Source organism: Pogoniulus pusillus, chromosome 14 (assembly GCF_015220805.1).
Source record: "Pogoniulus pusillus isolate bPogPus1 chromosome 14, bPogPus1.pri, whole genome shotgun sequence".
Taxonomy (NCBI): Eukaryota; Metazoa; Chordata; class Aves; order Piciformes; family Lybiidae; genus Pogoniulus; species Pogoniulus pusillus.
In genome coordinates, this window is record NC_087277.1 from 12,919,683 (window position 1) to 12,947,124 (window position 27,442).

The window sequence follows — 27,442 nt, forward strand, 5'->3', positions numbered from 1 at the left end:
AGAACTCTGACTGCATGCAAAGTTGGGAGTAAGTTCCCATCGCTGCTGATGGGACTGACTTCAGTTCAAAGACATTACCAGGATGAAACAGCCAATCTGCTTACCAGCAAGAGGAGCCAGTCTCCTGAAACAGTTTCATACTCCTTGAAAGTTGTCAGGACAGCCAAGATCAAACACCCCAGGACAATCAGAAACCTGGAATGATATCAAAAGAAAAATTCATATCATTGTTATCGCTCCCTGTGCATGCACTGGAGATGTTGCCTATAAAAACATGGGTGGAGATGTTCAGGGAATGGCTACTTCCCATCAGAGAGCAGTGAGGACGACTGTCACGAAGATCAAGGGTTCTCAAAATGGACAAAAAGGGCCTGGTACTCAAGAAGTCACAGTGAAATCTTAAATTGGAATGATCCTGTGACAGACATGAATTAACTTGTTTGCATTCCTCAGGAAAGAAACAGATGATACCACATTGTGGGAAGGGCTTCTAAAGTATGGCAGAGGACTGTAGTGCTCAGATTTATTCCAAGCTGATATGCTGTGCATTTCACAACATGGCACTGCACTTGTAGTGCAATAAATCTACTTGGCATATTACAAGACCTGAGAAAAAGTGAATGCCCAATATAATGTACCTTCACTGTATTTATTAGTTTTTCCACCTTTTTTGCACTTCTTTCTATGCAGTTGGAGGAAGAAAAGGTTTGAAATAGAAATAGTAAAGAGGGCAAAGTTCTACTCTCAAATAAACACAGAGTATTATAAATCCTGTCCCTGTGCTGTTGCCTGTGAGGCTCCAAAATACAGAGATTTGACAGAAAGTTAAACTCTCACTGCTGGTAAATACAATTCAGTCCAGTCTGAAGTCACTTTGATCTCGTTTGTAAATGTATACCCAGGTACAAGCTATTCAAAATCTTTTAAACATAAAGAGGTAGGAAGAATCAAGGGAGTCTTGTAAGCAATTACTGTGAAGCAGTGTGGGGAAAGCTCATATTCTAGTACTTCATGTACTCAGATCATGGGCATTTTAATGTGCTCCCAAAGCCTGATTCACAGGAACACTGGGAAAGAAGGCCATGGACATATTTCAGAGCTTAATAAGTTGAAAGGACATCTCCATGAGAAACTCTGGGCCTCTTGCTTTCATAACTAGAGCACACCAAAGGAGCCACAGACACTAGGTACTGAAACCATCCAGGGAAGAAAGCTGGTTAAGCATCAAACTGTGTTTAGTCTGTGCTACTTGTTTTGAATTTTAATCTACTATCTAAACTGATTTCATTTTTCTCTGACTAAACCCCCACTTCATTTCATTTGATAAATCATAGAACCATAGAATCAGTCAGGGTTGGAAGGGACCACAAGGATCCTCTAGTTCCAACCCTCCTGACACGGGCAGGGACACCCTACCCTAGATCAGCCTGGCCACAGCCTCATCCAGCCTGGCCTTAAACACCTCCAGGCATGGGGCTTCAACCACCTCCCTGGGCAACCCATTCCAGCCCTCTCACCTCTCTCATGCTGAAAGTCTTCCTCCTCACGTCCACTCTGAACCTACCCACCTCCAGCTTTGCTCCAAAAAATGGGCAGAGTTGACAGCCAGCTGTGCAAAGGCACTGAGTGAGGCACACATCACCTAACCTGTTTTGTGGTTTTGCTTCCTTCACGTATGAGGAAACCTAGGGCTCAGGGAGCCTGTTTAGAGAGCCAGCAACATTTTTGCAGCTGGAGTAAAAGCAGAGGTGAGCTCCAGACAGCACCTGCTGCCTTTTAAGGGGGATTTTCCTCCAAACAACAAGGTTAGAACAGAAATATGTGTGTTTGCTCTGGATTTCCTTGAAAAGTTTCACCTTCTCCTGCTCACCAGCCATGCTCTAGACTCTAGAGCAACAGTTATGGGGTTGAGAGGAAACAGTTTTGGGATTCAGATTCTTTTGTTCTTTCTTTCTTTCTTCTTTTTTTTTTTTTTCCCCCATCTATGTATTATGACCACACCTATGCTGCTTGAGACAGCAGTTTCCTTAGCAGTTCTGTGATGTTTCTGCCATGCCCTCAAGATTGCCTTGTCACACCATACCTTGATATGGTAAAACGAATCTCAGTGGAAATGAAGACTTGCTGGTGAACAGCAACTATGCAAACAGAATTTGCAAGGACAAGACACTGAAGTTCTAACCAGGAACAATAAGTAGGGAGCAACCTTGCTTCCTTGTTAGGAAATGAACTGGCCTGAGTCAGACCACCCTGAAATATCATGAAGGATGAAAACAAGTTGTAAAATTCCAGCACACTGCACAAATTCAGCACAGAACTTCAACTACAGAACGTGAGGTAAAACCTCAGGAAATAATATGAATATGCATGACTATTCTAGGAAACCTAATGTATGTGCATAAGTTTAAGAACTCAAAAGCTGCTACTCTGTCTCATCAATGTGGAAAACCTCAGATGAGTTTCCTTGTATCCAAATATGAGTGACTTTCCAATAAAGAATATTTGCCTGATAACATTTAAAACGAGTGTCTTAGAGGGTTCCCTTATATAGCCAAATTTTATGGCATCACCTTGCTGTCCCAGCCTTGTAATTATGAACCCAGTGTCTCTGCATGTCCCAAGACCCATGATCTGGCTACTTCTCATCTCTGGGAGCAAACTGATGCAAACTCAGCCAAGACATAATTCCTTTGATTAGCTATAAAGCACCTGTGATCTGCCAAGTTACAGCAGTACCATCACTAATTCGCCATTGAAAGCCCTAAGCTGCTGCTATTTGTTGCTTTCCATTAAGGCCATTTCTTTATATCATGCAAAAATGCAGTCACCCATCAGCTCACAAGGATCGTTTAAATGATTTAATGAAAAGCAAAACATTCTGAAAAGAATCCAAGGAAACTACAACAACAGCTACTTAAACTAGAGGTGTAAATTAGTGGTATAATCAACAGAATAACACTGCTAGATAAAGATGCTCTGCAGACAAGAGGAAGCAGACAGGAGGTTAGCAGCGAAATTGCCCAAACCTGTGCTCGGTTTCACCACCAGAGGGCACCAATGCGCCACATAGAGGCAAGGGCATCCGGCGGCTCTCGCTCCCCTTTTGCTTCCCACTGAAGCGAACTCGATGCAGGTGCTGTTCAAGATAGCACACATGGATTTGATATATAAGAAAAGGAGGGTCACAGAAGTGAAAATTATTCTCCTTGGTCAGTAAGAAACCCGGATGCTGGCATTAACGAAAAACGGGTGCTGCTTGCTTGCTTGCTCGCTCTGTGCAGCGCAGTCCGTGATGCAAGCCCCACCATTGCGAGTGAGAGCCCATCCATGGCAACGACCAGAGAAAACAGGGTGGTGGGAGGAGGCTGGGATTCACGGATGACCATGAATAATGTTAAGGGCAAATCTGAGCAGGGAATGTGGTCTGAATCCCCAGCTGCAAGAAGTTCATGAATGCAGACCAATAGAATCATAGAATCAACCCAGGTTGGAAGAGACCTCCAAGATCATCCAGTCCAACCTAGCACCCAGCCCTGTCCAATCAACCAGACCATGGCACTAAGTGCCTCATCCAGGCTTTTCTTGAACACCTCCAGGGACAGTGACTCCATCACCTCCCTGGGCAGCCCATTCCAATCGCAAATCACTCTCTCTGGGAAGAACTTCCTCCTAACATTCAGTAGACACTTATTTTTAGTTTAATTATCTGGGTGGTGTACAAAGGCCTATTTTGGAAGAATGAGATGGAAACTGGTCCCTCTACCAGAGCAAAGCAGAAATAAATTGGGTGAAATTCTTGCTATATCCAAATCTTTCATCATCCCAGATTACAGCCCAGTGGGCAGAGGCATGATCCTGCACTAGGTTCTTTGCTGCTTCAATTTTATCCTCCACTCTGCAGGTGTGAGTTATAGAATGTCTTGTATGTCTAACTTCTTAGTGGAAGCCACAGTTAAAAAACCCCATAGAACCCACAGAGCAAGGGTCCTGCTCCCTCCTTCAGTACTCTGGGCTGTACAGGCATAAAGAGTCTCTGTTGGGACACATAATTGCAATGCATTTTGGAACGGACAACTATTCTCCCATCACACTGTTTCCAAAGGATAAACATCCACAACAAGTCAATCAAATCACATCTCAGTAATCCTCCCCTAGCATGTGAAATTACAACGGTGTTCAGAGCACTTCATAATATTTTAGTCTCCGTTGATGCTATGCAACCCACCAATTTCCCTGCAGCCTCTTCTATTTCAAGTCTTGGTGTTTACAAAGCCTGTGAGACTTCTCATGTCTGCATCCTATGGAAGATGCTACGCAGGTATAGCTTTGGGTTTTTTTGTTGCTGTTGTTTTTCCCACCAATATCCCTTGCTCTGCAATGATGATAACAAGATACATCTTCACCTTGCTGCTTATGCCCATGTTGAGGGCGTATGCACAACCTATGCCCATATCATGGTCTTGTAAACATAAAGATTCTAGTTTGCCTAACAGTTGCCTAATCTGTACTGTTCTAGGGCAATAGAACAGTAACTGAGCCCCCATTGTCCAACTGAGAGGCAGGACTGTGGGTCCAGTGGCTGAGTCTGGCTATAAAATCATTAACGGACAAACCACATAGAAAAAAACTGCTGAAACCACAGAGGATGAGCAGAGGGGACACTAACACTGATTTGGGTAATCAAGGGACAGGAAAGGAAAAAGCTTGACTTTTACTCAGTTATAAAGATTGTATCCATGGGACATGGAGCACCAAGGTTTAGAAGAAAGAAATAGGGTAAAAGTCAAGATTCAGTAATGAAAAATGAGTCCTATTAAACACAGGCTTCCTGCCAAACAGTCATTCAGCAGGTGGCAGTCCAGACTTCAAGATTGAAATCAGAGATGCCAAATGAGTATCTGAATTTGACTCTCCAATTTTCAGAATCGTCCTTGCTATCATTTTACATCATTTTTTCACAGCCCATTACATTGTGCCTAGTTTCAGCGTTATACCTAAGATCCAGATTCATCTGTTGTATGTATAAGTTCCAAACCTCCCAAACTACCAAATAGCAGTGCTCTTTTGTCACAACTAATATGTTATCCTAGTGCATACATCTCTTGTTACTAGAAATCACATTTCATATGTCTATTTTCCAATGGTATTATTTTGTTGTATTAAAAACACCACTCAAAGACCATTATATACATTGTTTCACTGATGAGCATCACAGACTGGTTTGATATATTTTGATTGTAGTATTTCACATTCTCTGAGGTTTTGTTCCAGATCTGCTTTCATTTGAAGTTAATATAATGCAGATCAGAGGGGATCTGGGGCTTTTTGGTCTGGTGAAGAGAAGACTGATGTGATCTAATTAATATTTATAACTATACGAGGGCTGGGGGTCAAGAGGGAGGGGACAAACTGACAAACTCTTCTCAGTTGTGCCCTGTGATGGGATAAGGGGCAGTGCATGTACACTAGAGCACAGGAAGTTCCACCTCAATGTGAGGAAGAACTTCTTTACTGTAAGGGTCACAGAGCACTCAAACGGGCTTCCCAGTGAGTTTGTGGAGTCTGGAGACTTTTGAGACCCATCTGGGTGCGTTCCTGTGTGACCTGCACTCAATTCTATGGTCCTACTCTGGCAGGAGGGTTGGACTCAATGATCTGTGGAGGTCCCCTCCAATCCCTAACATCCTGTGATCAAGCTGAAAACTTGTATTTTTGGCATATGTATGTTCTTGTCATATATCCTGTTTGCCAGATCTTTCCTGGAAATCTCAGGAGCAGATCACACAGTAAATTACCTACAGTCCATTCCCAAACATACCAGTCCTTTTGAAGCTGTTAGGAGGATTAGAAATGTAGACAGGCCAAACAATATTTGCCTCTGATGTCATTTTGGCAATTTTTTTGTGCTGTGTGACAAAATATTAAGTCTCAATTAGACTTGCAGTTAACAGATAGGAATGTGTACTTCTAGTGTGCAACTTGTGTTAAAGTAGACAACTCAAAGTGGTCAGAAGCACCTAAGAGACTATTTCCTCTCTATAACTATCAGGAAAGACTCCATGAGCAATTCTTGTGAAGATATTTACTGTATAAATGAGCTGAATGCTTGTCCTTAGGTAGATTTTGAATATAATTACAACCACTGCCTTTTAGTATGTTTGCATGTTCTTACTACTACAGGAATAAGCCTACCATCTGTACTTGCCTATCTTACACATGAGCAGGCTTCTCTCAAATCTCTTCCTGCAAATTGAGGTATTACATCTAAAGGTGGTAAATAATAATAACAATCCAGCCTTTGGGCAGAGAAGCCTCTTGAACAGTTAGTTATTGCTGAGAAATCCTCTCCAGCGCAATCGCGTATAAACTTCTGCTTAGCCTCACATCTACAGTACCATCTCTTGCAAGCTATTGGAATTTCTTCTGTCTTCAAGTGTCCTTATGGATCTTAGATATTTTTGCTTGGCTTCATTTAATACTTTCTTGTTTTCTCTTAATGAAACTAGACCACAAGTTTTATGTTCTGCCATCTGGTAAATGCTAATGGAATTCTCTAAGATTAGATTAGGAAAATCTGGCAAGGTTCTTCCAAAATCTTGGTGTAGTATTCTCTGTGCAATATGGTTCTAAACCTGAGATTCCCACACACTTTCCCAAATTTCATGTTGGAACAACCTTATTTTCTTCAGTTATTGGCTTTTACCCATAAGGAATAAAAATGAATCTTTTCTCACTGTACTTTCAGTTGCTTTAGATTCCTACTCACCATCTTTTTCTCTACATCCAAACTTTAGTTTTCACAGAACATCTGCAGTATCTTGCACTGATCGTTTTATGCTTGCTAATGAGAGGCTTGAGATGGGATTTTTAACACCAAAAAAAAGAGACATTACCAAATATTTGAGAACAGCTCTTTAGAGGGAAGGAAATGCCTGCCTGATTTTCAGACTTGGGAATATTTACTAGTTAATATTTAGATTAATATATCTCTTCTCTTCCAAGCAATAAGACAGTTAATCTGACAAGAAAACAGTGCTGAGATGAGTGCAACAGGAAAAATGCAAAACCTCTGTACAGAAGGCTGAAGTAAAGGACATTTAGAAACGCAGTGCAGGTCCCATAGGAGAGAAAAAGTGGCAAGACTTGTAGGTAGGGATGTCTTCAGTTTCCTCTTACTCCAAGTCCACCATTCCACTGAGTACACACAGATGACCCTGTGCCCTTGACTCAATGATGTCATACAGCAAGGACATGGTAGAAATGCCATGCTTGGTAAGATGAACTGTACTCCTGCTCTGCTGCAACAGCAGAGATAGAAGATTCTCTACAAGATGCTGGAGGAAACCCTAGGAAGTAAGAAAAGATACCCAAAAGACCTCCAGTCTCACTGGCATACCAGTCGAACTGGCAGGTGATGAAGTGGTAGCCCAGGGTGACACCAGCCAATTGATGATGGAAGCGAGAGACATTGTTCCTCCTACTAGGAAGCCAAATGCTTACTCAGGCTAAGATTTTGTGACACTGGGTTCTCACTGGCAGGAGTGCCACTGAACAGGCTTCATTGCTGCCTTCCTAAGTTTAGGCAGCTTTTGAAAAGCAGGATCTGGGAGAAGCAAGCTGTGCTTCACAGGTGCAGAATAGCAGCTTTTAAATCAGATGGTTCCTCTCTCTTGTTCCCTATGTCCAAGCCAAAAGCCTGCTTAGACCTCTTCTTCTTGCTTTTTCCTTCAGGTCCACTCCTAAAACCTTTTTGCCCCAGTACCCTGGGGATCGCCATTGCCAGCTTACTCAGGGAATCTGGCATGCACTATCTGGATCAGCAATGTCAGGCAGCATGAACACCATCAACCTGGATTCTCTCTAGGGATAGCTTAGAAGAATGTCCTGACACATTTCCCAGGTTTGCTGGCATGAGCATGCAAAATAGCCCAGAACACTACATTTTCCTGACTGATTTTTCTCAGCTTGGAAGATGGGAGTCATCCATCAAGATTACATTTCCATCTTGTCTCTGACATAAGTTTTAAAGATGCTCTGAAAGAGCTAGCATAGATAGGGTACAAGATGAGGCCTAGACATCTTATCATATGGATGACAGGCTGCAGAAGCAAAGGAGAAACAATGACAGCATTAGCTACTAAGGAGTTAGATGTCTCCTATCCTCCTGTGGCTTGAATAAGGACAGAAAATCTGCCTGTTGCAGCTAAATATTCTGAATTGCTCTCTTAGTAGTTTTAAATTCTATTTTTCTATTAAGTGGATGACATTGGACTGAATTATTGTTTGGGGGTTTTATCTGTCATGACTGGTATGTCTGTCCATGGGCTTATCTATAGCTGTCAGCATGCTGCTAATTGAGTTGAAACATATAGACTATGAAACACAGTGGGCCATGTGGCAAAGCAGGAACAGCAGAGGTACAAACTGCATTATCCAGCAGTCCCAGCTACACTAACGGCAAATAAAATGAGTTTCAGAAGTGCCTCTAACAGGACATTCTCCAAAGGACACTGACAAATTTGTGTGAAGCCATCTGAAGGTAAACTTTAAGATTCATACGTTGGGTTCTGCTAAATATTGTGAAATACAGGTATAGGGCATTTGAAAGTCAGCCTATAATTCAGCAGCCAAGCATCCCGTTTTCAGAAAAGGAAGTGAATTTAGAGCATATGAAGAGCATAAGAGAAGAGTAATATTCATCCATGTCAGTGCTAAAACTCCCTGAGTCAGAATTTCCAGGAAAGTATCTTTCAAAATGTCATAGATGCCACTGTGTCCAGAGAGACAAAAGATCAAGGAATCCACTCCTAAACATGACAAAATCTCAGGCATACTCAAGAACTAACGTCTCTCAAACAGACATACTCTAATCTCTCTTCAAATCCTTCCCTCCAATTCCTTAGAGAAGAGGAGAGGGATGAGGTATGTCCTCTGAATGAATTTCTAGAGTGTGTCGAAGAAGGCAAGTCTAGGGTTTCTATGTAAGGTAGTGATAACATTCATTCAGTGTTTAGTCAGCCAGATACCTATGGCGGACTGAAAAGATAATCTTTACTCAAGAGTTTGACCTATTTTTGAGTTTTGATGCATGTTTGGGTTTTTTTTCTTCCTATTTTTTGACCCTACACTGCAAAACCCCATAATTTTTAAACAATGCCAACACATCCACCCTAATCTAGCACTCTCAGACAGGTGGGATTGCCAAATGCAAAAATAGTTTCCAAATTGGACTATAGCTTCTGCACCTCTGCCATCTCGGACTCCACCACACGCTCACCTTCATATGTGAACACGAGCATGTTATGCAATGATCTCAGTTTTCAGATGGAGTGGGACATTCCAAAGTAAAGCTGCAGGGTGCCATTCCTAATGGACTTTCTTGCACGGTTAGAGATTTGCAAATATAAAGGGAAGAGGTGCATAGCTCCACTTCACTTGCACCCCACAACAACACTGTCAGTTCACTTCAGTGTACAGGTAAGAGCTTAGTAGGTTTTCTATTACAGGCAACGAAAGGTATCCGGATAATGCAGCTCTCATGATGTCCGATCTGGTGTCCAGTTCTCTCAGACTAAGTTGGATCTCTGGATTACAGCAGAAAATTATCACTTTAAAAGCTCGCTCCTGAATTTTCTGCTACAGAGAGCTCTATTAGAGCTCTACAGAGAGGGAGGTGGAGTTGCTGTCCCTGGAGGTGTTCAAGAAAAGCCTGGATGGTCTACTTGATTGGACTGAACTGAGTGATAGGTTGGACTGGATGATCTTGGAAGTCTCTTCCAACCTGGTTGATTCTGTGATTTTACACCTGAGGTGGACAGTTTTGGCGACAATGCAGGATACTCGACTCAGGAATTTTCCAGCTAAAATCACAAAGCATTACAGCTAGAACAGAAAATAATTCTTTTCCTCATAGTGTTTAATTGTTGTCTGCACTGAAGAAAGTTAGACAAATATCTCAAATCCTTACTTTGAGCTATCCAGTTGGGGCTTTAATCCAAGAGGATTTGGGGAGATTTGGCCAGCTTTTATATGAGTGAAGAATGCAGAGTCATCCCTGCATCTTAGTATGTGTGACAACACTGCACATCGGTTTTCCCTGACAAACTAGTCTGTAGCCTATGACCCACTCACAAATCCAGCAATGCCACAAAACAAGCTCACATCAGTCAGTCAGGAAAGGGTTTCTTACTCTCCAGAATACAAAGCAGATGAGCTGCTCTCACTTTGTTCATGAGAAGAGCAGAAAGGTTCCATATTAAAAGATACCAGGGCTAAAGTCACATTACAGCAGCTGTGGATGAAGTAAACAGTGGTGGTGCGCAGGAATGCTTTTTCTTCACATACACAAATTAACAGACAACATACTATGTTAATAGATATACCAAAATTCCCAACAAATTAAACCAGGTTTTTAGTCCAGTTTGACTTATAAAGCTTTTTTTACATCAGACTCTTTTAACAAGGGACAGGAAATGAATTTCAACCCTAAAATATTGGCTGCTGCCTTGATGGTTTAACACATGACTAAATATGTGGTCTGGATAGAAATGTGAGTGCAACGATCAATTACTTAGAGGTAAATCCCTTTATAACAATGATTTTCCCAACATCTTGTGTCTAAACTAATGAGAGTATGCCAATAACTTTAAAGCTGCTGCTGACAGAGGCTGTTGTTTGGAATTTCTATAGCACCCTGATCTCTACAAGAAAGAGCTTTGAAGGATCTGAAGCTCTCACTGTGTCCTAGATGCATGGTGCTAACATAGACGTTAAGACCAACACAGGAACAGCTGAAGTGCAGAGGAAAGATAAAGTTGTAAGTGTTGCTTTTTCACCTCCAGCTCACATTCATTAGTAAATTATGAGTTGTGTTAGCATGTCAAATGAATCACATCCTCCTTGAAGGTGAACTTTGGATGTGTTCTTTAGAGGTCAGTGTATCCTCAGAAGTCCAGTTTACACAACTAAACAATAATAATGACAATACCTACATAAATTTAGTGCTACTTTAAATTCTTTCTGCTGCTTTGCATTACCATGAACAATTAATCAGTATTTCAAATTCAGGATGATCATCTGTAAGCACGTGATATTTCAAGTTGAAGCCTTTGGAGGAGGTTATCAGCCTTTTCCAGACCTGCCCAATTTTATTCCTGAAGTGTTTCCCCAGCATTTGCAACAATGCTCCTGAACACAATATATGTCGGCCCTTTTGCTCGATTGATTCATTAATATCTCAGATTACATTACCCCTGTTCAACCTGACAGTTTCAGAGACAATTCTATCAAACCTTCATGAAAAAAAGGGCAATATGGAAGGGAATATTTGCAGTTGCTTTTCTTCTGAAGAAAGAGCTCTATTTAGTCGAGCAAGCAATTTGAAATGGCAGAGAATTCAGCATACATAAGTACATTTAGAAAAATAAACCCCATTTTGCAGTAATGAGAATTTCTGCATGCAGGACACAATCTAGCAAAGTCTGTGCTCAGCAGCTCTGCTGGGAATCATGTTTTTATCCTCAAAGAATGTGAATCTTTGGTTCTCTCCTAAATGAAGGAAGTGCTATTACTGAAGAAAGGTCTTCTATAATAGAGGGGCATTGGGCAGAGTGGGACACAACACTGACACAACATTCATGGGTACAAGAATTCCTATTTCTGATGCAAGCTTTACCACCTCCTTCTGTTGTGGCATCAGCATAGAGAATGGCTGGAATCTTACTATAACTACGAATCTGTGAGGGCAGCAGGCTTTTAGGTGCAGCATGACAAATCTGAGAAGCCACCAGTGAAATAATGCTCATTCAGTGAGACAAACTGCCCTCTGAGCCCCACAGATTATACCAGCTAAATCAGTGGTCTGGTGTGAACTCAAAACTTCATGCCAGGTCTGGTCTGAGCTAGGTTCAGAAGTCTGTTCTATACTCAAAATAGGTTTGTATTTTTTCAAACAGGAAATTACAGAATGGGGTAAGATTGCTCTTCCAGCACTGAGAACAGGTCTCCAATGAGAACATTTCCACTGGTTTCAATGAGCACAGGAGCTCAGTCTTACCCTTTTGCTAATTAAGATTTCTGCTTGCTTTTTGATTCAACTAAAATTAGTCCAGAGGCAGGTGAATCAGAGGCTGGGATCTACCTCAACTTATTGCACGTATTCACTATGTCAGTGTCTGAATCTCAGCATGTCCAGCTCACTTTAAAACAGCTGGGGGAACTGAAGACCTTAAAAGTGATGCATTTGCTCTATTTTAGTTACCTGTTTAAAGAGGAGATGAACTATGCACCAGAAGTGCCTACTTCTCCAACTGGAAAAAGAGTGCCAGGTGACTAGCCAGAAGAACGTCACTCACAATGTCAGCTAACAAGTCGTGAAACAAACCTAACATTCTTTTTGCATTGCTTGGAATGATAAAAAAGGAAGTAAAAGGAAGAAAGGTTTCCCACTTGGCCCCAGGGCACACATGTCTAAACACCATCTTTAACAACAGGAAACAGAAGGCTTTCTTCTTATTCTTGTCTTACGATTTTAACCATACATAAGATGTCATACATAACATGTTCAACTCTCAAGTACTTGGCAGCCTGCATACTGAAAAAAGCAGAAGATCAAGCCAAAATTAGTAAAGAGGTGTTCTTAGAAACACTCTTGGCACACACCATTTTTACTCTTGAGAGTGTGTGCATTCTAGTCAAGACGACTATTAAAGTTACAGTCTCTAAAGAACAAAAGCTTAGTGTCTCCTATGAAGATAATGTTAGTTAGAGACAAGCTGAAGAAACCAAGTAGTGCAATCCCACCTCAATCTATAAAATTATCAGACCTGGTAACTATTAGTTTCCAAATGATTTGAATTCTGAGGGTACAGTGGTAAGTCTGATGATAAATTTAATTACTCAGAAGAGCAAACCAGGAAGGATCTCATGGTGGCTGCTTCACATTAAATTACTAGCACTATTTCAGTCCTTGTGACATTGAAAAATAATCTTGTTTGCATTCAGCTTGTTCATAAGGTTATTAGATGTATCTCAAGGTGCCCACTTTAAGTGTACTCTAAACAGCTGCAGTGTGGCTATGGATGTTGTTTACCTGACACAACATGCCTGTGATAGAAAATAGGTAATTATGTTCTGCACACATCATGATTTGAGTTATAGGACAGGCTAAGAACTATTCTCTGCTCTAGACTCTTGTGGGAACTTGTGCTCCTCTTTTTTTCCTTTTATTTTCTTTTCTTTTTTCCTTTTTTTTTCTCCCCTTTTTATTTTTTTATGCATTTTAGGACAGCTTTTATTAATTTCCTAGTTTTCAGAGCAGGGAGAAAATTTCATGTGTCTGTCTATTTATCCTTTATTACAGCATTAACCTTTCCATTATCAGCTCAAAGGCAGGATTTATACTGCAGGCACCAGATCCAACAATGACTTCACAGGCTGATTTAGTAGCAAACCCTATTAGTTGACATCCTACAGACCCAACTTTATGAGATAGATGACAAAAGAAAAAAACAAGAACCAACAGCTAAAATTAGATCCAACTCAGGATTTTTTGGCTCCTCTCCACTTGCTTTTATAGTACAGCACCTAGATAGATTGGGTTCACATTAACAATTGCTTCAGCTAATGTTTCTAATTGGTAAGATATTCAGGCATTGGATCAGACATCTTTTACATGCATGAGTTTCCTTTATTCCCCAGTTACACCTAGGAACAATTTAAGTATTGATATATTTTCTAGGATTTGCGTGTGTAAAATCCAGGCCACCTTTATTTCATAAGTATATAAACCTGTAAGCCTAAAACCTTCTGGGAGTTACCAGTTCTTATACTTTAATTACTTCTGAGAGTCAGCATGCATCAGTACTGTTTGTGTGCTCTGCCTACACTTTCAGGCTCTCCTCTCCTCTCCCACTAGCCTGTTCTCTCTACAAGACTGCATTAAATCTCTTCCATGCCATGCACCAGTTTGCTTGCTTGCTTGGTGAGAAAACCCCAAACTGGAGGAAAAGCAGGTAATCTCTGCCACTCTTGCAGTGAACTTCAGTGTCTCATGGCCTCTGCAGTGGGGATAAAACTAGTAGGTTGATGTAAAGTTTCTTGGCTAAGGGAGTCAAATGACCACTTGAGCACCATTGTGTAAGACAGAAGAGAGGGCATCTCAGAAATAAAGAGGGGTGGCAAGAGTCAAGCCTGTGGCTCTCCAGCTGCTGGTATTCAGGAGAACCAGCATCGATTGAAAGGGTATGATAAAGTTATCCTGGGTTAATTGTTCACTGTTGACCCAGATTAGTGCTGCTACTTTTGGAGATATTTCAGCTAAAGGAGAACAGATATTAAAGTCTTTAGGAAAGTTTTTAATTCCTTGGTGCCCAGTGGTAGCTAACAAAAATTTAAATATCAACATGGGGAGATTTGAACAACCTTAATTCTACCCTGCCCTCAGACCTGTAGCCTAATCTTGGCACCTAGGCAACAGCAAATACTGAGTTTAGGGTGAGTTCAGGCCATGTGAGTCTGTTTCCCAGACTCCTCTAAGCACCACAAATTTATATTGACTTCTCTGTAGTTTGTTTGCTCTACAATAGGATTTCAACCCAAGTTAGTTTAAAAAAAAAATTATCTGTGGCCCTTAAGACAAGTTTCTGTGCACATATCCTTACAAGCTCAACACAAACCTGCAGATCTACATCTGGTCAAGTGGCAAGACAAACTGTTACTGTTACTTGTCAGTATGTCTGACTTAATTGTAGGATGTTTTAGTACAAAAGCCTTAGAATTATTGAAGCTATCTAGGACATTAATGCAAACACAGCTGAAGTAGAACAGGTTAATTTCCATGCTGAGAACCAATTAATTAATGTGATGAATTGATCTCACAGCACAAAGTCCTATGTTCTTACAGTTAATCTGCTCCACTGTCATTGCAGGCTGGTTAAAGCTACTTCAGGTATTTCTACAGCCCATTGAAACCTGTTCCTTAGTCATTCATTTTTTTTAATGCAGTGCAAATGCAAAGGCCACCATTTAAGGAAAGTAATGAAATGGCAGCTTGATCAGAAATGATGTAGAATGCAGGAAGTGTTGGACGCACAGGATGACTCACTTTGTGTATCCTGCTTCCACAGTCAGTAAGCCAAGCACCAGGTTTGGCATCAGGAAGGGGTACAACATCACATCACTCTGGCACTGAGTATTGGCTTAGGCCTAGAAATTTTCTTTTCTTTTTCCCAGAACATAAGGCATTGCCTGTTTCTTAGCTTTACCTGGGAATTATTTTGCTCTAGCAGAAAATGGCTACAGTCTCACCTTTCCTCATGGTGAGATGGATTTTCAGTGTAGGCCTTTTTGTTGGTTTCTTTTTATTAATGCTTCGAGCTCACTGTAATAGTGACTCCATCATTGTTCTGCTGAATTCAGTGCATAAGTAGATAATCATCTGAAGAAAACAGTTTCCTGTGACTACATGTGACTGAAGCTAATGGTTCTGTATCCTTGTCCAAGGAAAGACAGGATCCCAACTTCACAGTCTAAAGCTCGACCCCTCCACTATGGAGGCACAGAGAGGATTGTACTTCCTGCACATGCAGTAGACAAGCCCTTGAAATGAACTCAGAAAGATGCACATCTATCTCCCCACTCCATCTTCCTACATTTGGTCCAATTTCACTGGCCCAGCTCATCCACCTGGCTCCCTGAACAGTGATAAGACACTGATGTGAGAGTACAGAATGTCAAGCAAGAAGTACTAAATAAAGGAAGCAGACACCAGTAGCTTCATTTCCCCCCTGTCAAGTTTAAAATATCTTTTGATGAATAAGGAGAACGTCTTTTCATGTGAACTAAATATATTACAGGAAATTAAAGAGGGCTGTGAAGATGTGAAATCTAGAAATGATATTCAATCATTATCCTTTTTTACGACACTTTTAGTTCTGATTTAAGCTCAAAACCTCAAAGTAAACTTAAACAACATTTCCAGAGCGTATATTGGTTAGTGTATATATAGACAGTGTTACATGAGTGCTCTTAGCTCTTTGCATGCAGCTAGTCAATAGATAGCACGCCAGTGGGTAGGACTCCAGAATACATCTGCTTGGTATGCCAGCATCATGGAGTCAGGAAGGATTCATTTAGCAGCTTCAATTGCACAGATTTTTCACAAGGCCTTAGATGTGAGCAGCCATACATTATTTAGCTATTTTTAACATGCATCCTCAGTTACTTACAGGTTTGCACATGGGAGTGAGCAGGTGCATATGTATCTGAATTTATTTTCTGACAAGTGACTATCTTACAGACATTGATTTGCTGCTTCTAGAATCTAGAGCAGCTAGAAAATCAGAACTAGCCTGATCATCACTCTGATCCTAAAGAGGATTTCTCAAAATGCTGAAAGAAATTGAGCAAGTCAAATTATCAACTATGCTTCTGAAGTGTTTCTATTCTTCATTAAAAATAAATAGATAAATAAATTTTATAAACATATATAAAAATAGAGAGAGAGAAAGAAGATCTCTGATTTGGGGAATGATGCCTAGAAAGGGACATTTGGGAAACTTACCAAAAAAAATATGAAAGGAAAGAACTGGATCTTATGATTACAGAAATTACTGGCAAAACTCTCAATGACTTTAATAGTGAAAGATCAGAGCTCAAAGCTTGAGCCCAAGAGAGGAAGAGAAGAAATAAGTCTATGATGAAAGACAGTAGGCACAGAGAAAGGGTGACAGACAGCAAAGCCCACTGCCAAAGACTTTCATGTAAAAAGCTCCATGCTTCAATGACCTACACACTCCTGACATCTGGTAATTTCCCTCTTTGGAGAACACAGCCCCAAATATACTGTCACTATACACTAAACTCAATATATTCAAAGCTAGTGATTATTTCTCTTTGATGCTTTTTCTTTTTTACCTTTTTTTTTTTTTTATATATATACAGTCTATCTGCTGTCAGCTCAAGAATTTTTATTCTACCAATTCTGAGTCTCTGGTGCATAGAAAAAGCCTTAAAGACCAATTTAAAGAGAGATCTTACAAGTGTAAAAAAAAAAATAAATCTTGACATTGTAATAGCTTGGAATACAGATGGCAAATTGAGGTGCCCTTTAGCTAGTGTTGTAGCTTCACGTGCTTTCCAGTAGACAGAGATGTACAGGGAAAAGCTGCTAGAGCAGTGAAAGGCTTGTAAGCAGACAGGATTTAGTTAAGGTTCTATTAGGAGAAAAATTAGCTTTGAATTTTACCCTGGCAGTTTTGAAAGCCTGGGGCTTTACTCCTGCAAAGACTTTACCGAGCTATTTGTGGTGGATATTGCACCGCACATCACTCTCTGTTCACAATTCTTTTCCAATTGAGATTTTGGAGAAAAAAAAATACAGCATATGATTCACCTCCCATTGATCAGCTGAACTGCACTAGGCTGCAGAGCTTCTTAGGATCTAATCCTTTGGGGGAGTTAAATTTTAACAGACTGCCGGGGTTATTTTTGGTTTGTCATATGCAAACTGACTCTCGTCTCATTGGTGCTCACTGGGAAGGCAGAAAGGATGATGGCTGTGCTACAGTTGGTGGTGAAAGGTTATTCTTAATTTTGATCTGGCAAACGAGTTATCAGCCATCATGAATGACAAGATTCCTTCTCCCACTCAGCCAGCGATGAGCAGACTTTCAAACACCCTATCTTAAGAATGCATAATTAAAAAGTCTTTTCAAAGTCAAGGTTAAAAACCTCAGATGCTTCATCGCCCCTTGGTAAGAGAATGAGAAACTGCATCTCTCCCCTTCCTCGCTGCCATCATCAGCTACTTCTAAAAAAGTATCTGCAGTTGTTGCTCTAAGAGGCAACTGACAGTTAAAGACTAGGAAGAACATTTTACCTTAGACTGGAAAATGAGGCTTGTGGATATTTTTGGCTAAATCAAGCTCTGGAGATGGAGGTCTTTATGATTATTTAAGAATGAATGAGGCTAGTGGGTGTGAAAAAAGCTACTCATGACTGGAAATGACTTTATTTTAGTTTAGAATGCAGTGATTAAACAAACAAGAAAAGTGGGGATCATTTTCTGGATTTGTGGGATGGAACACCAGTGCAAACTAACAGAAAGTTTTCCATCAATATAAGCACTGATTTGAAGCTGAGGCTGTTTTCAAAGCTAAATCGGTCTGAGTGAAAAATAAATCAGAAATGATTTCCTAAGTAAATCCTTTCACTCACCCTTAAGGAAATGTTAAAAGAAACATGCAAGAGGATTGTTCAATCTAATTATATAATGTGAGCAAATCTCTGAATAACAGCTGCAGCATGGAGAGGGCATCAATGTTAACTCCTCAGCATGGGCGTCAATGTCCAATGATTATCATTCATCAGAACTACTTTGTTGCACATGCGAAACCCTGTTGCTAAGGGGACCTGAAAACTATTTAAAGCAGAAAGTAGCAGACATCTTTCTGCATGCTCAGCGTTATGATGTTTCTTGTAATCCTATTAAGTTTAATGCAAAAATTTATGACAAGAGGTATCACCTAAGTTGAGAAAGATGTGTGTTGCCTTGCACATACTAACAGAAGAACAGTACAGAAGAGACAGCAGGCATATCTACATTCAGAATAAACCACTGGTTTCTATATAGGCTGGTGTTAAAATGAAATAGTTGCATTTATTGTATGTGTCCATGTTCAAACTATTTAAAACACTATTGCTGATGAAGACCTATCAAACACCTGTATGGTGCATGTCTGCTGCTTTCCACATCCTAGCAAATATAACACCATAGAATTATTGTGGTTGGAATAGACCTCTAAGATCATCAAGTCCAACCATCAACCTAAAAAGACTAAAAAATGAGATAGAACATTAGCTAACCTGTCCAATTTTATAGTTTACCTGCTGATGACAAAGGAAGAACCTAAAGGAACAACCGAGATTGCAGAGAAGTATCATCCCACACAAATAGGTGTCAGAAGCTTTACAGTTACACTTTCCTGTCTTATAAGATATTGTCCACACAATTCAAGGTACGACAATTCAAAGGAACTGCCTGGCTTTAATCACATTTCTTAAAAATTGTGTGGGGTTTTTTGCTTTCTGCTGTCAGTCTGTAAGCATTTTTAAAGCACTAGGTCTCAGTAATTTATTTTTGCAGACAAGGAGCTGAGGTGTAACTTCAGGTGTAGCCTCCTACAGTTCTCTTGTTATTTGCCTTAATTTGAAACACTCCACAGAAGTAGCACCCAAAACATCAGAGTCTCACTTAAGGTGAACATTCCAACATTTCTGTGTTGGAATTGTGTTAATAATAATCCAATAACTTGATTCTGGTATCTTCATAATTCTCTTATGTGATGCCAGACCGTACCTGTGACCGATTATGCAAAATGAATAACCTGTATTAATTTTGATATCCAGGTGAAGATTGTTAATAACTATGCAAACTGTTTAGGAACATTAAAACTTGCCCAAAAACTTATTCAGAAGGTTCAAAAAAGGCACAGTTTGGAAATTTATACACGCAGGGAACAGGCAAAGAAGATCACTTATTTCTTAAAGTGGCAAACGCAACCATTATACTGGAAGAGATGATTCTTGGGGTTAAGTACATCACTTACCCACTAGAGGACACAGGATGCTCCTTTCTGCTTATGGCAGAAGGCAATCACTGAATTAGAAGAAGCTGTAAGCATTTACTCACAAAATATTATCAGACAGTACCCAAAGCGCATGGAGGAGTTGCTGTTGGAGGCTCCCAGGCTCTTTTCTCAGGAGGCTGGGAGTGTACAGCATGGTCTCTGACCTGGTTTCTCTTGAGTCCCAGTTCAGCAGAAGCCTTGCGGAGGGGGCAGGCAGGATGCAGTGAGGAGCAGCAGCAGGCACGAACAGAACGGCAGAGCATAGCAGAGCGTGCAGTGCTTACCTGCATACTTCTTTTATCAATGTGGGCCGAGGCCAATGGGCCTTTGGACACAGAACAGCCTGTCAGAATGGCAGTTACAAAGCTTGACCGTATTAGGTGAAACCATAGGTTTGCTTCACCCAGATTTGGGGAAAGCATAGGCCTTGCACAAGGCAGGCACAAGCTAAGCCTGTGCACCTTGTTTACCACAGGATGGAAAACAAACCTGGGCAGGCCAGAGTCCTTAGACTTAGTGGCTCCTGGTCTTTTGTCTCCTCTCCTGCAGTTGCTTCTCCCCAAAACAGAAGTAGAGTGAGCAGAAAAACATGCCTGAGCAAGCCAGGACATGTATAAGCCTATATTGGGCCTACCACGACAATACCTAATGCTGCTTTCCCCGAGTTACACAGGTAACAGCAGCACACATTCAGAATTCAGGTGAAAGGCAAGACTTCAGGAAGTGCAAACTTTAAACAGCTACAAGGCAAATATCTCCTGGGAACATCAAGGAGCCACTGGGATAACCAAATTTTTGTTAAAGGAGGTGTAAAAGCTTGGTGTAAAATCTTGTTGAGACAGTCCTGAAGTGTGAGGCTGGCACTCTAGTTTAAACAAAACCCCTTCTCTCTGTGTGTGTGTGTGTGTGTGTGTGTGTGTGTGTTCAATGTTCTGCACACACAATGTCTCAGCGATTTCCTTTGCAGGACATAGTATTCATTCTGGAGCCAGGTTACAGTCTTGGAATATGAATTACCTTGCACTAATCCTATCAATACCGAACACACAGAGGTGCTTTTGCAGAATAACAGATCTCTTTATGCAGCCTAAATTGAAACTGTCCTTTGCTTTTTCAGTACTTATCACTTCAATGCTTGATTACAGCCAAAAGCAGAAATTCAGTAGGAAATGAATGTTATCTGGTGACAAACAACTGTGGTGGATTTTCTAATGGTGCTGCTAATAACTCATTAATTACAAATGAAAACCTGCAATGAAACAGCCACTGTCTGACAGCACCAGGATGAGGTCTACCTCTGCTGGGAGCAGGACCTCTTCCTGAATATAACACTGCCCAGGCGGTGCCTGCCAGCACTGTCCATTTTGATGACCACAGCTGCTGTTAATATACCTGCCACACCTCTAGGAGCACTTACTTTTCTGAGGCATCGGGTAAAAATCACCTGTGATACAAGAAGAGTGGTTCATCAGACAAGGCAGAGAGACTTTTGGCTATCCAGGATCACATCAAGGATAGCTGCCCTTGGATGCCATCGTGTTTTGATCTTCACCCCACTGAAGATAGCAAGTGATTATGACACTGTGAATACAGAGGTAAAGCAATTTCATCTAGAGCATGGTGGCTGCTATGGCCTTGGTGAAGAAATAAGAACAGTATTCTGAGAGCTGTGACTTGCTCCCCCTCCTCCTCTCCATGACAGCATGGGACTTGCTCATGGTGGTGCCCAGGTCCCCATGAATCCCAGTCCGTAGCAGAACTTCTGATGCAGCAAGGCAGAGTAGGCTTTGCAAGACAATAATTCACATTTTAAACTTCATTCCTCTGCCATGTTTTTCTATTACTTGGCGATTCCCCATTACTTGCTGTGTGTTGCTCTAGCAGTCTCCTAGCCTACTTCTGTTGGTCAGTTTCTCTAAATTCCTTTAGCTGTGACTTTGTTCAGAAGTGGCTGAACATAACTAGATTGTATCCCATGAAAGCATCTTAGGCTGTAAATCTGTATCAAGTATTTAGGATTTGGTTTAGGTTGTCTTTATACTGCATTTGGATTGTTTAGCCTGGAGAGGAGGAGGCTCAGAAGAGACCTTGTTGCTGTCTACAACTACCTGAGGGGAGGTTGTGGCCAGGAGGAGATTTGTCTCTTCTCTCAGGTGGCCAGCACCAGAACGAGAGGACACAGCCTCAAGCTACAGCGGGGGAAATTTAGGCTTGAGGTGAGGAGAAAGTTCTTCACTGAGAGAGTCATTGGCTACTGGAATGGGCTGCCCGGGGAGGTGGTGGAGTCACCGTCCCTGTAGCTGTTCAAGGCAGGATTGGACATGGCACTTGGTGCCATGGTCTAGCCTTGAGCTCTGTGGTAACAGGTTGGACTTGATGAACTATGTCTCTTCCAACCTTGGTGATACTGTGATACTGCAGGCCAAGTAGTAATTTTAATACATGAGCAAACACACAGATTCAACACCCCAAAGAAGAAAATATTCTCTTGGCATATATACAAAAGACAATTCAGTAGTTTTGCCTCTAAGGCTTAGTTGTCCCAATAGATTTTGAAATTTATCCTGTAACTGGCCACTGCTTCTTTTTCACCTTGTTACTTGCTCTTTCCCACCCTGAGGACACACTACTTTATTACAAAGAGACTCAGAGTTTGCCCTAGAAAAACAAAAAACATTTTTACCATAGGGGAAAAAGATACAAGATATATATTTAGCAACTCCTTTCTCACCTTAGTAAAACAGAGCTACTACCTTCAAAGCACCAAAATTAATCCTTCCTGATATGCTTTAAATATTAATCCATTTACCTTTCATTTTAAAATACAGCCTCCAGGCTCTGAGCTATTAAACACTTAAAAGGATGAAGTCTTCCCTCACCTACCAGTTCTCTTGGGATAATCGCTGTTCCAATCCTACTGGGAAAGATACTGTCTGCAGTCTCGAGTGGACTAAGATTCAGACTCTATAATGTGCAACTTTTCTCCCTCTTCAAGTTACAGTATTTTATCGACTTTCAGTGGCAGATAGATGAAGAGGCTGAACGTCTGTATATCTCATTTCAAGCTAAATCCAAGAATATATAGCGAGTGAAGGCCTAATACATTAATAAATAATAGCTGTGCAGGGAATGTAGGAATTCAACACCTTTTGCAACTGCTTGCAAGGTTAACAGAAGTGTCACCAAGCAGCCCACGATCAACCACTCAGTCTGTCAGTCTGGAGGACCAAGGGCACAGCGTAGCTGCTATGAAATGACTAGTGTTCCCTGATGACAGAAACTCATCCTTTGTTAATAAAATTCTATGGCTGAAATGGGTGATTTAAAGGCATTTTTGATGCCCTCTGCTTCTCTCAGGGAGGCACCAGAAGTGTGGTAATGGTAAGACAGCAGGAACCAAGTAAACATCAAAGTGAAATCCTTCAAAGCTGTCACTTGCAGCGATAGATGGGATCCAAGAGGTGATGCAGCTGGACCTGACTTGGCTCTTTCAGACACTACATGGTGATATGTGACACTTGGCAAAATCAATAGTCCTCAAACCAGACAGCCCCCAAAACATTTGCAACTGTGCTCAAAATCCATTCCTAAAACTGCAAAGGCCAAGAGTTTTAAAATGCAGACATTCATTTCCCAGTCTTGCCTCTATTTTTTGGTTCAGCCATCTGTTGCTCCCCCGCTTTCCTCAGGGAGAGTTCAGCTCTCCAGAGCCAAGGAAGCTCTCTATACTTTGCACAACTCTGCATCACAGCCAAGAGGACATTTTGCCTCAGGACAGCCTCTGAACAGAGGCTGAGGTTGCTCAGTGCTGGGTCCCAGGACAGTTCCAATAGACCCACCACATGATACAGCTGAGCCCCTCATCCAAGCTGGGGACACCAGGGAGAAAACAGGTTTCAGAAAGAGCCCAAGGTGACACAGGCAAAGAGGAGGAAGCCAAGGAGGGAACAACAGCAGAGGAAACAGAGGCTGAAGGAGAGCAGAAGGTGCTGGAGGAGGGCAGAAGGTGCTGCAGGCCCAGAGCAGGAGTCTCCTGCAGTCCTAGAGAGACCCCATTGGAGTGCACACCCACCCTGCAGCCCAGAAGGGCCCTGGGCTGCAGCAGGGGCACACTGCCTGCAGCACCTGGGGCTTTGAAGAGCCCAGGACAGAACAGGTTGTCCCTGAAGGGCTGCAACCTGGGGAAGAGCTGGTGCTGAAACAGGGAGAGGTATAAGGGAACAGGAGTGGCCAGAAGGGCTGTAATGAACTCATCACAACCTCCATCCCTACTTCTGTGCTGCTAGTTGTGAAATGGAAATGCTTTCAGGGCCATGTTTCCCTCTGAAAGTTTCAGGCAACCATCATTGGAGGATACCCTTTGCCCTCAGTGGGCCAAATACCAGTTTATATATTCTGGATGTCTTAACATTTTCTTTATTACTTAATCAAAATTTAATAGAACACTTGCACTTTCATTCTAGCACTTCTGTTTCATTTGTATCTTTAGATCTTTCTAGAGTTAATATTAACATCCTTCATCTATCTGAGAGTCTAGAAGGTGTCTGATTCTTAGTGAAGAACAATTAGTGTTGTTCACACTCTACTGGACACTGTCTGAGGTATTTTTGCGTTCATCACCTTAAAAAAAGTTAACAGATTATTTCAAAGTTGTAGCTATAACCCAATTATACCTCATGTCAGAATAGAACAGAAGCAAATATGATTTTAGCTTCAAGCCTGCCAGCATTGTTCTGTGCTTCAGTGATTTTTGTATCCCCTAAGTCAGCAGTATTTAAATTTCTCTGTAAATTATTCCTGGTAGTTTATTCATATCTTAACAGCTGGATTGTGGCATTGTGCCCTACACTGTATCAGCATAGGGTAAGCAACATGGAGCCAATGTGCCGCAGAGATCATGCACTGAATTATGGCTGACTTAGGCAGAATTTATTTTGGGATGACACACCGAGTGGAAAACCCATTCCCAGTGCCAATCTGACAGGAGGAAGAAAGCAGCCACTGCCTAGTGCATATACGAGACAGGAGGAAAGTCATGGTGAGAAAAAACCTGATAGTCTAGCCTGACAAAATTCAGACTAGGAGTCTGACTGAACCCTTAAGTCAAAACGATCAGTGCATCTCTACACAACAAGGTGCTCAGCATGTTATCGAGCCATGCATACATCCATAGCCCTCTACAGCTGTGAAATAAACATATTACCTTAGAGAAGGAACTTCTGAACCATAGAATCATCAATGACTGCAGCCACAGGTTTGGCTTTGGTAGTAGCTTTGGCAAAGCTGGTAATTATGGCAATAATCTTTATTGTACTGCTGTTTAAGCAGTGACTTCAGCATCAGCCTCCAGCGTAATGTCTCAGTAGATCCATTTGTAATTGCTCATAATCATAGAATCAGCTATGTTGGAAGAGACCTCCAAGATCATCCAGTCCAACCTAGCACCTAGCTCTATGCAATTAACCAGACCATGGCACTGAGTGCCTCATCCAGGCTTTTCCTGAACACCTCCAGGGACAGTGACTCCACCACCTCCCTGGGCAGCCCATTCCAATGCCAATCACTCTCTCTGCCAACAACTTCCTCCTAACATCCAGCCTAGACCTCTCTTGGCACAACTTGAGACTGTGTCCCTGTGTTCTGTTGCTGGGTGCCTGGGAGGAGAGATCAACCTCACCTGGCTACAGCCTCACTTCAGGTAGTCATAGACAGCAATGAGCTCTGCCCTGAGCCTCCTCTTCTCCAGGCTGCACACCCCCAGCTCTCTCAGCCTCTCCTCATGGGGCTGTGCTCCAGGCCTCTCACCAGCTTCATCCTCCTTCTCTGGACATATTCCAGTACCTCAACATCTCTGAGCATATTACTACCATGTCTGCTGTAATGGAGTTAGCATTTCAATTCCTTTTTAAACAAACAATCCCAGGAAAAGAACCATTAACTACAAGCTTAGTGGTTCACACTAAATACGAGGCACAGTAACAAGTATTTTATGGATAGATCACTGAAGAGTATTTCAAATTTTTACCATCAATATATATAAAACTTCCCTGTAGCCACTAATGGAAATCTGTCCAGCGGCAGTGAAGAAATCTCTGTTCTTAGTACAGGTTCACTGCTTTAGCCTCAGTTTACTCACCTGTGAAATAGAAACCACATTTTATCTACATTTCAAAATGAGTAAGTGTTTGTAATTTCAGCAATTTAATAATAAATCAAGAAACGTTAAAGTGCTGTTTCTGTTGTTGTTTTGTTGTTGTCACCGATATGGGATATCTCTGAAAAATTCCTAAAGAGGTTGCTGGAAATGTAGAAAAAGGAATCCAACAGTGACTATTTCCCTTTTACACTGAACTCATAGACTGCTTACAATCATTCTCTACGTTCATCAGCCCAGTGATACTCTCTCCATGGCACCTGTAGAAGCTCTCTGGGATATTCCCAGCAGCTGAGCATATGGGCTGAGAGTTTGTGCTTCAACTCAAGGACACTATGCACAGAGATAAGGGGCTCTGAGACTCTGCACCAGCTGTAGCAAACATTGTTCAGGCAACTCCCTGGCTCCCTATTCTGGTGTGTATTCAGCAGCAGCAGAATGGTAACTTCTGGGTACCACTTTCCAGCTGTATTCTGACTCACTCCCTGACCCTGGACAAGTCAGTTAACCTCTATTTGCCATTTTATGCCTGTGTTAACAGGATGTGGCATTTACCCTGCCCTTCTGGGTGTTGCAAAGCTTTAGTAATGTATAGTTGTCTATTGCTTTGGGATTCTTGGACAAAAAGTGCTAAAGGATCATTATTAATATTTATGAGCAAGTAAAACCTATAACATAATGCTTGTATGGTGAACACAGCCACATGCATTTTATGGGGCACAGGTTTACAGCATTGGATCACTGGGCTTATTTCTCTTCAGTTGAGATGAGAATGATTACAACAGCTTCCTTAAATGGCTATGCCATTTGAAAACAACTGTATTTAGCATTAGTTGTGTTTGGCAAAAAATAACCCCAAACCATGATCTTGATGCCCTTGGTACCCCAAATGTTGCCCAAACTGATACACAAAACATTTTGCAGAGGCACCTAAAGACCTTGAACCTCATGCCCTCCAGATCATGTATGTCTGCAACACATCCACAGAGCTGGCCTATCCTGCTGTGTGATAAAATCCTAATAAGGTATCTGCAGTTTGGCTACATATGGGTGTGATAAGGTCTTTATCTGGTCCATGACCCTCATGTGAACATCCTCTGTCAAATGATGACAAATTATTGCAAAATACACCTTTGAAGCAACTATCATTTCTCCCAATACATAAAGTAATTTTTATCACTCAACAGAACATTTGATTGCATTCGTGTCACAGGGGACATTGAACCTGAGGTAGACTGATGCGTTAGCTTCTAGTCATGTGTCTGCATGGCCCTTGCAAATGGCAACATCAGTGAGTGCCTTGCTAGGACAGCTTGTATGGTCTGTGTCTCCTAAGACACAGACCCTTGGAAAACATGAGTGCAGGTAGTGGTCAGATGGTCTGTCTCGATCTGTTTTACAGGACAGCTCTGAACTATGAAATCCTTTTGCTTTCCCCTCATCCTTTACAGCAAGTCTAGCTTTCTTTGATCTGAAACACTGTTAGTCTAATTTTTGTCATGTTAATCGGAGTGCTGTTTTCACAAGACTTTGTACAGAATTCAGTCCTGCTTAATGACTGAAAGCATTGTTTGGAACAAGTCACCTAGGGGGATAATTTTTGGATGTTATGATTCTAGCTTCATAGAGCAAATTTCTACATGGCTGTGAGTGAACCAAG

General features: G+C 41.5%; 1 protein-coding gene across 4 annotated transcripts in view; it reads right to left on the reverse strand.

Annotated features, from left to right (window-relative positions):
- The window catches only part of KCNQ3 (potassium voltage-gated channel subfamily Q member 3), a 178,555-nt gene that overhangs the window by 34,219 nt on the left and 116,894 nt on the right, over positions 1 to 27,442 (reverse strand). For all 4 annotated transcript variants that reach the window (XM_064154302.1, XM_064154301.1, XM_064154303.1 and 1 more), the window contains exon 2: positions 105 to 195. In XM_064154302.1, the coding sequence (XP_064010372.1) occupies positions 105 to 195 (91 nt within the window). The remainder of the gene's footprint in view (positions 1 to 104; positions 196 to 27,442) is intronic.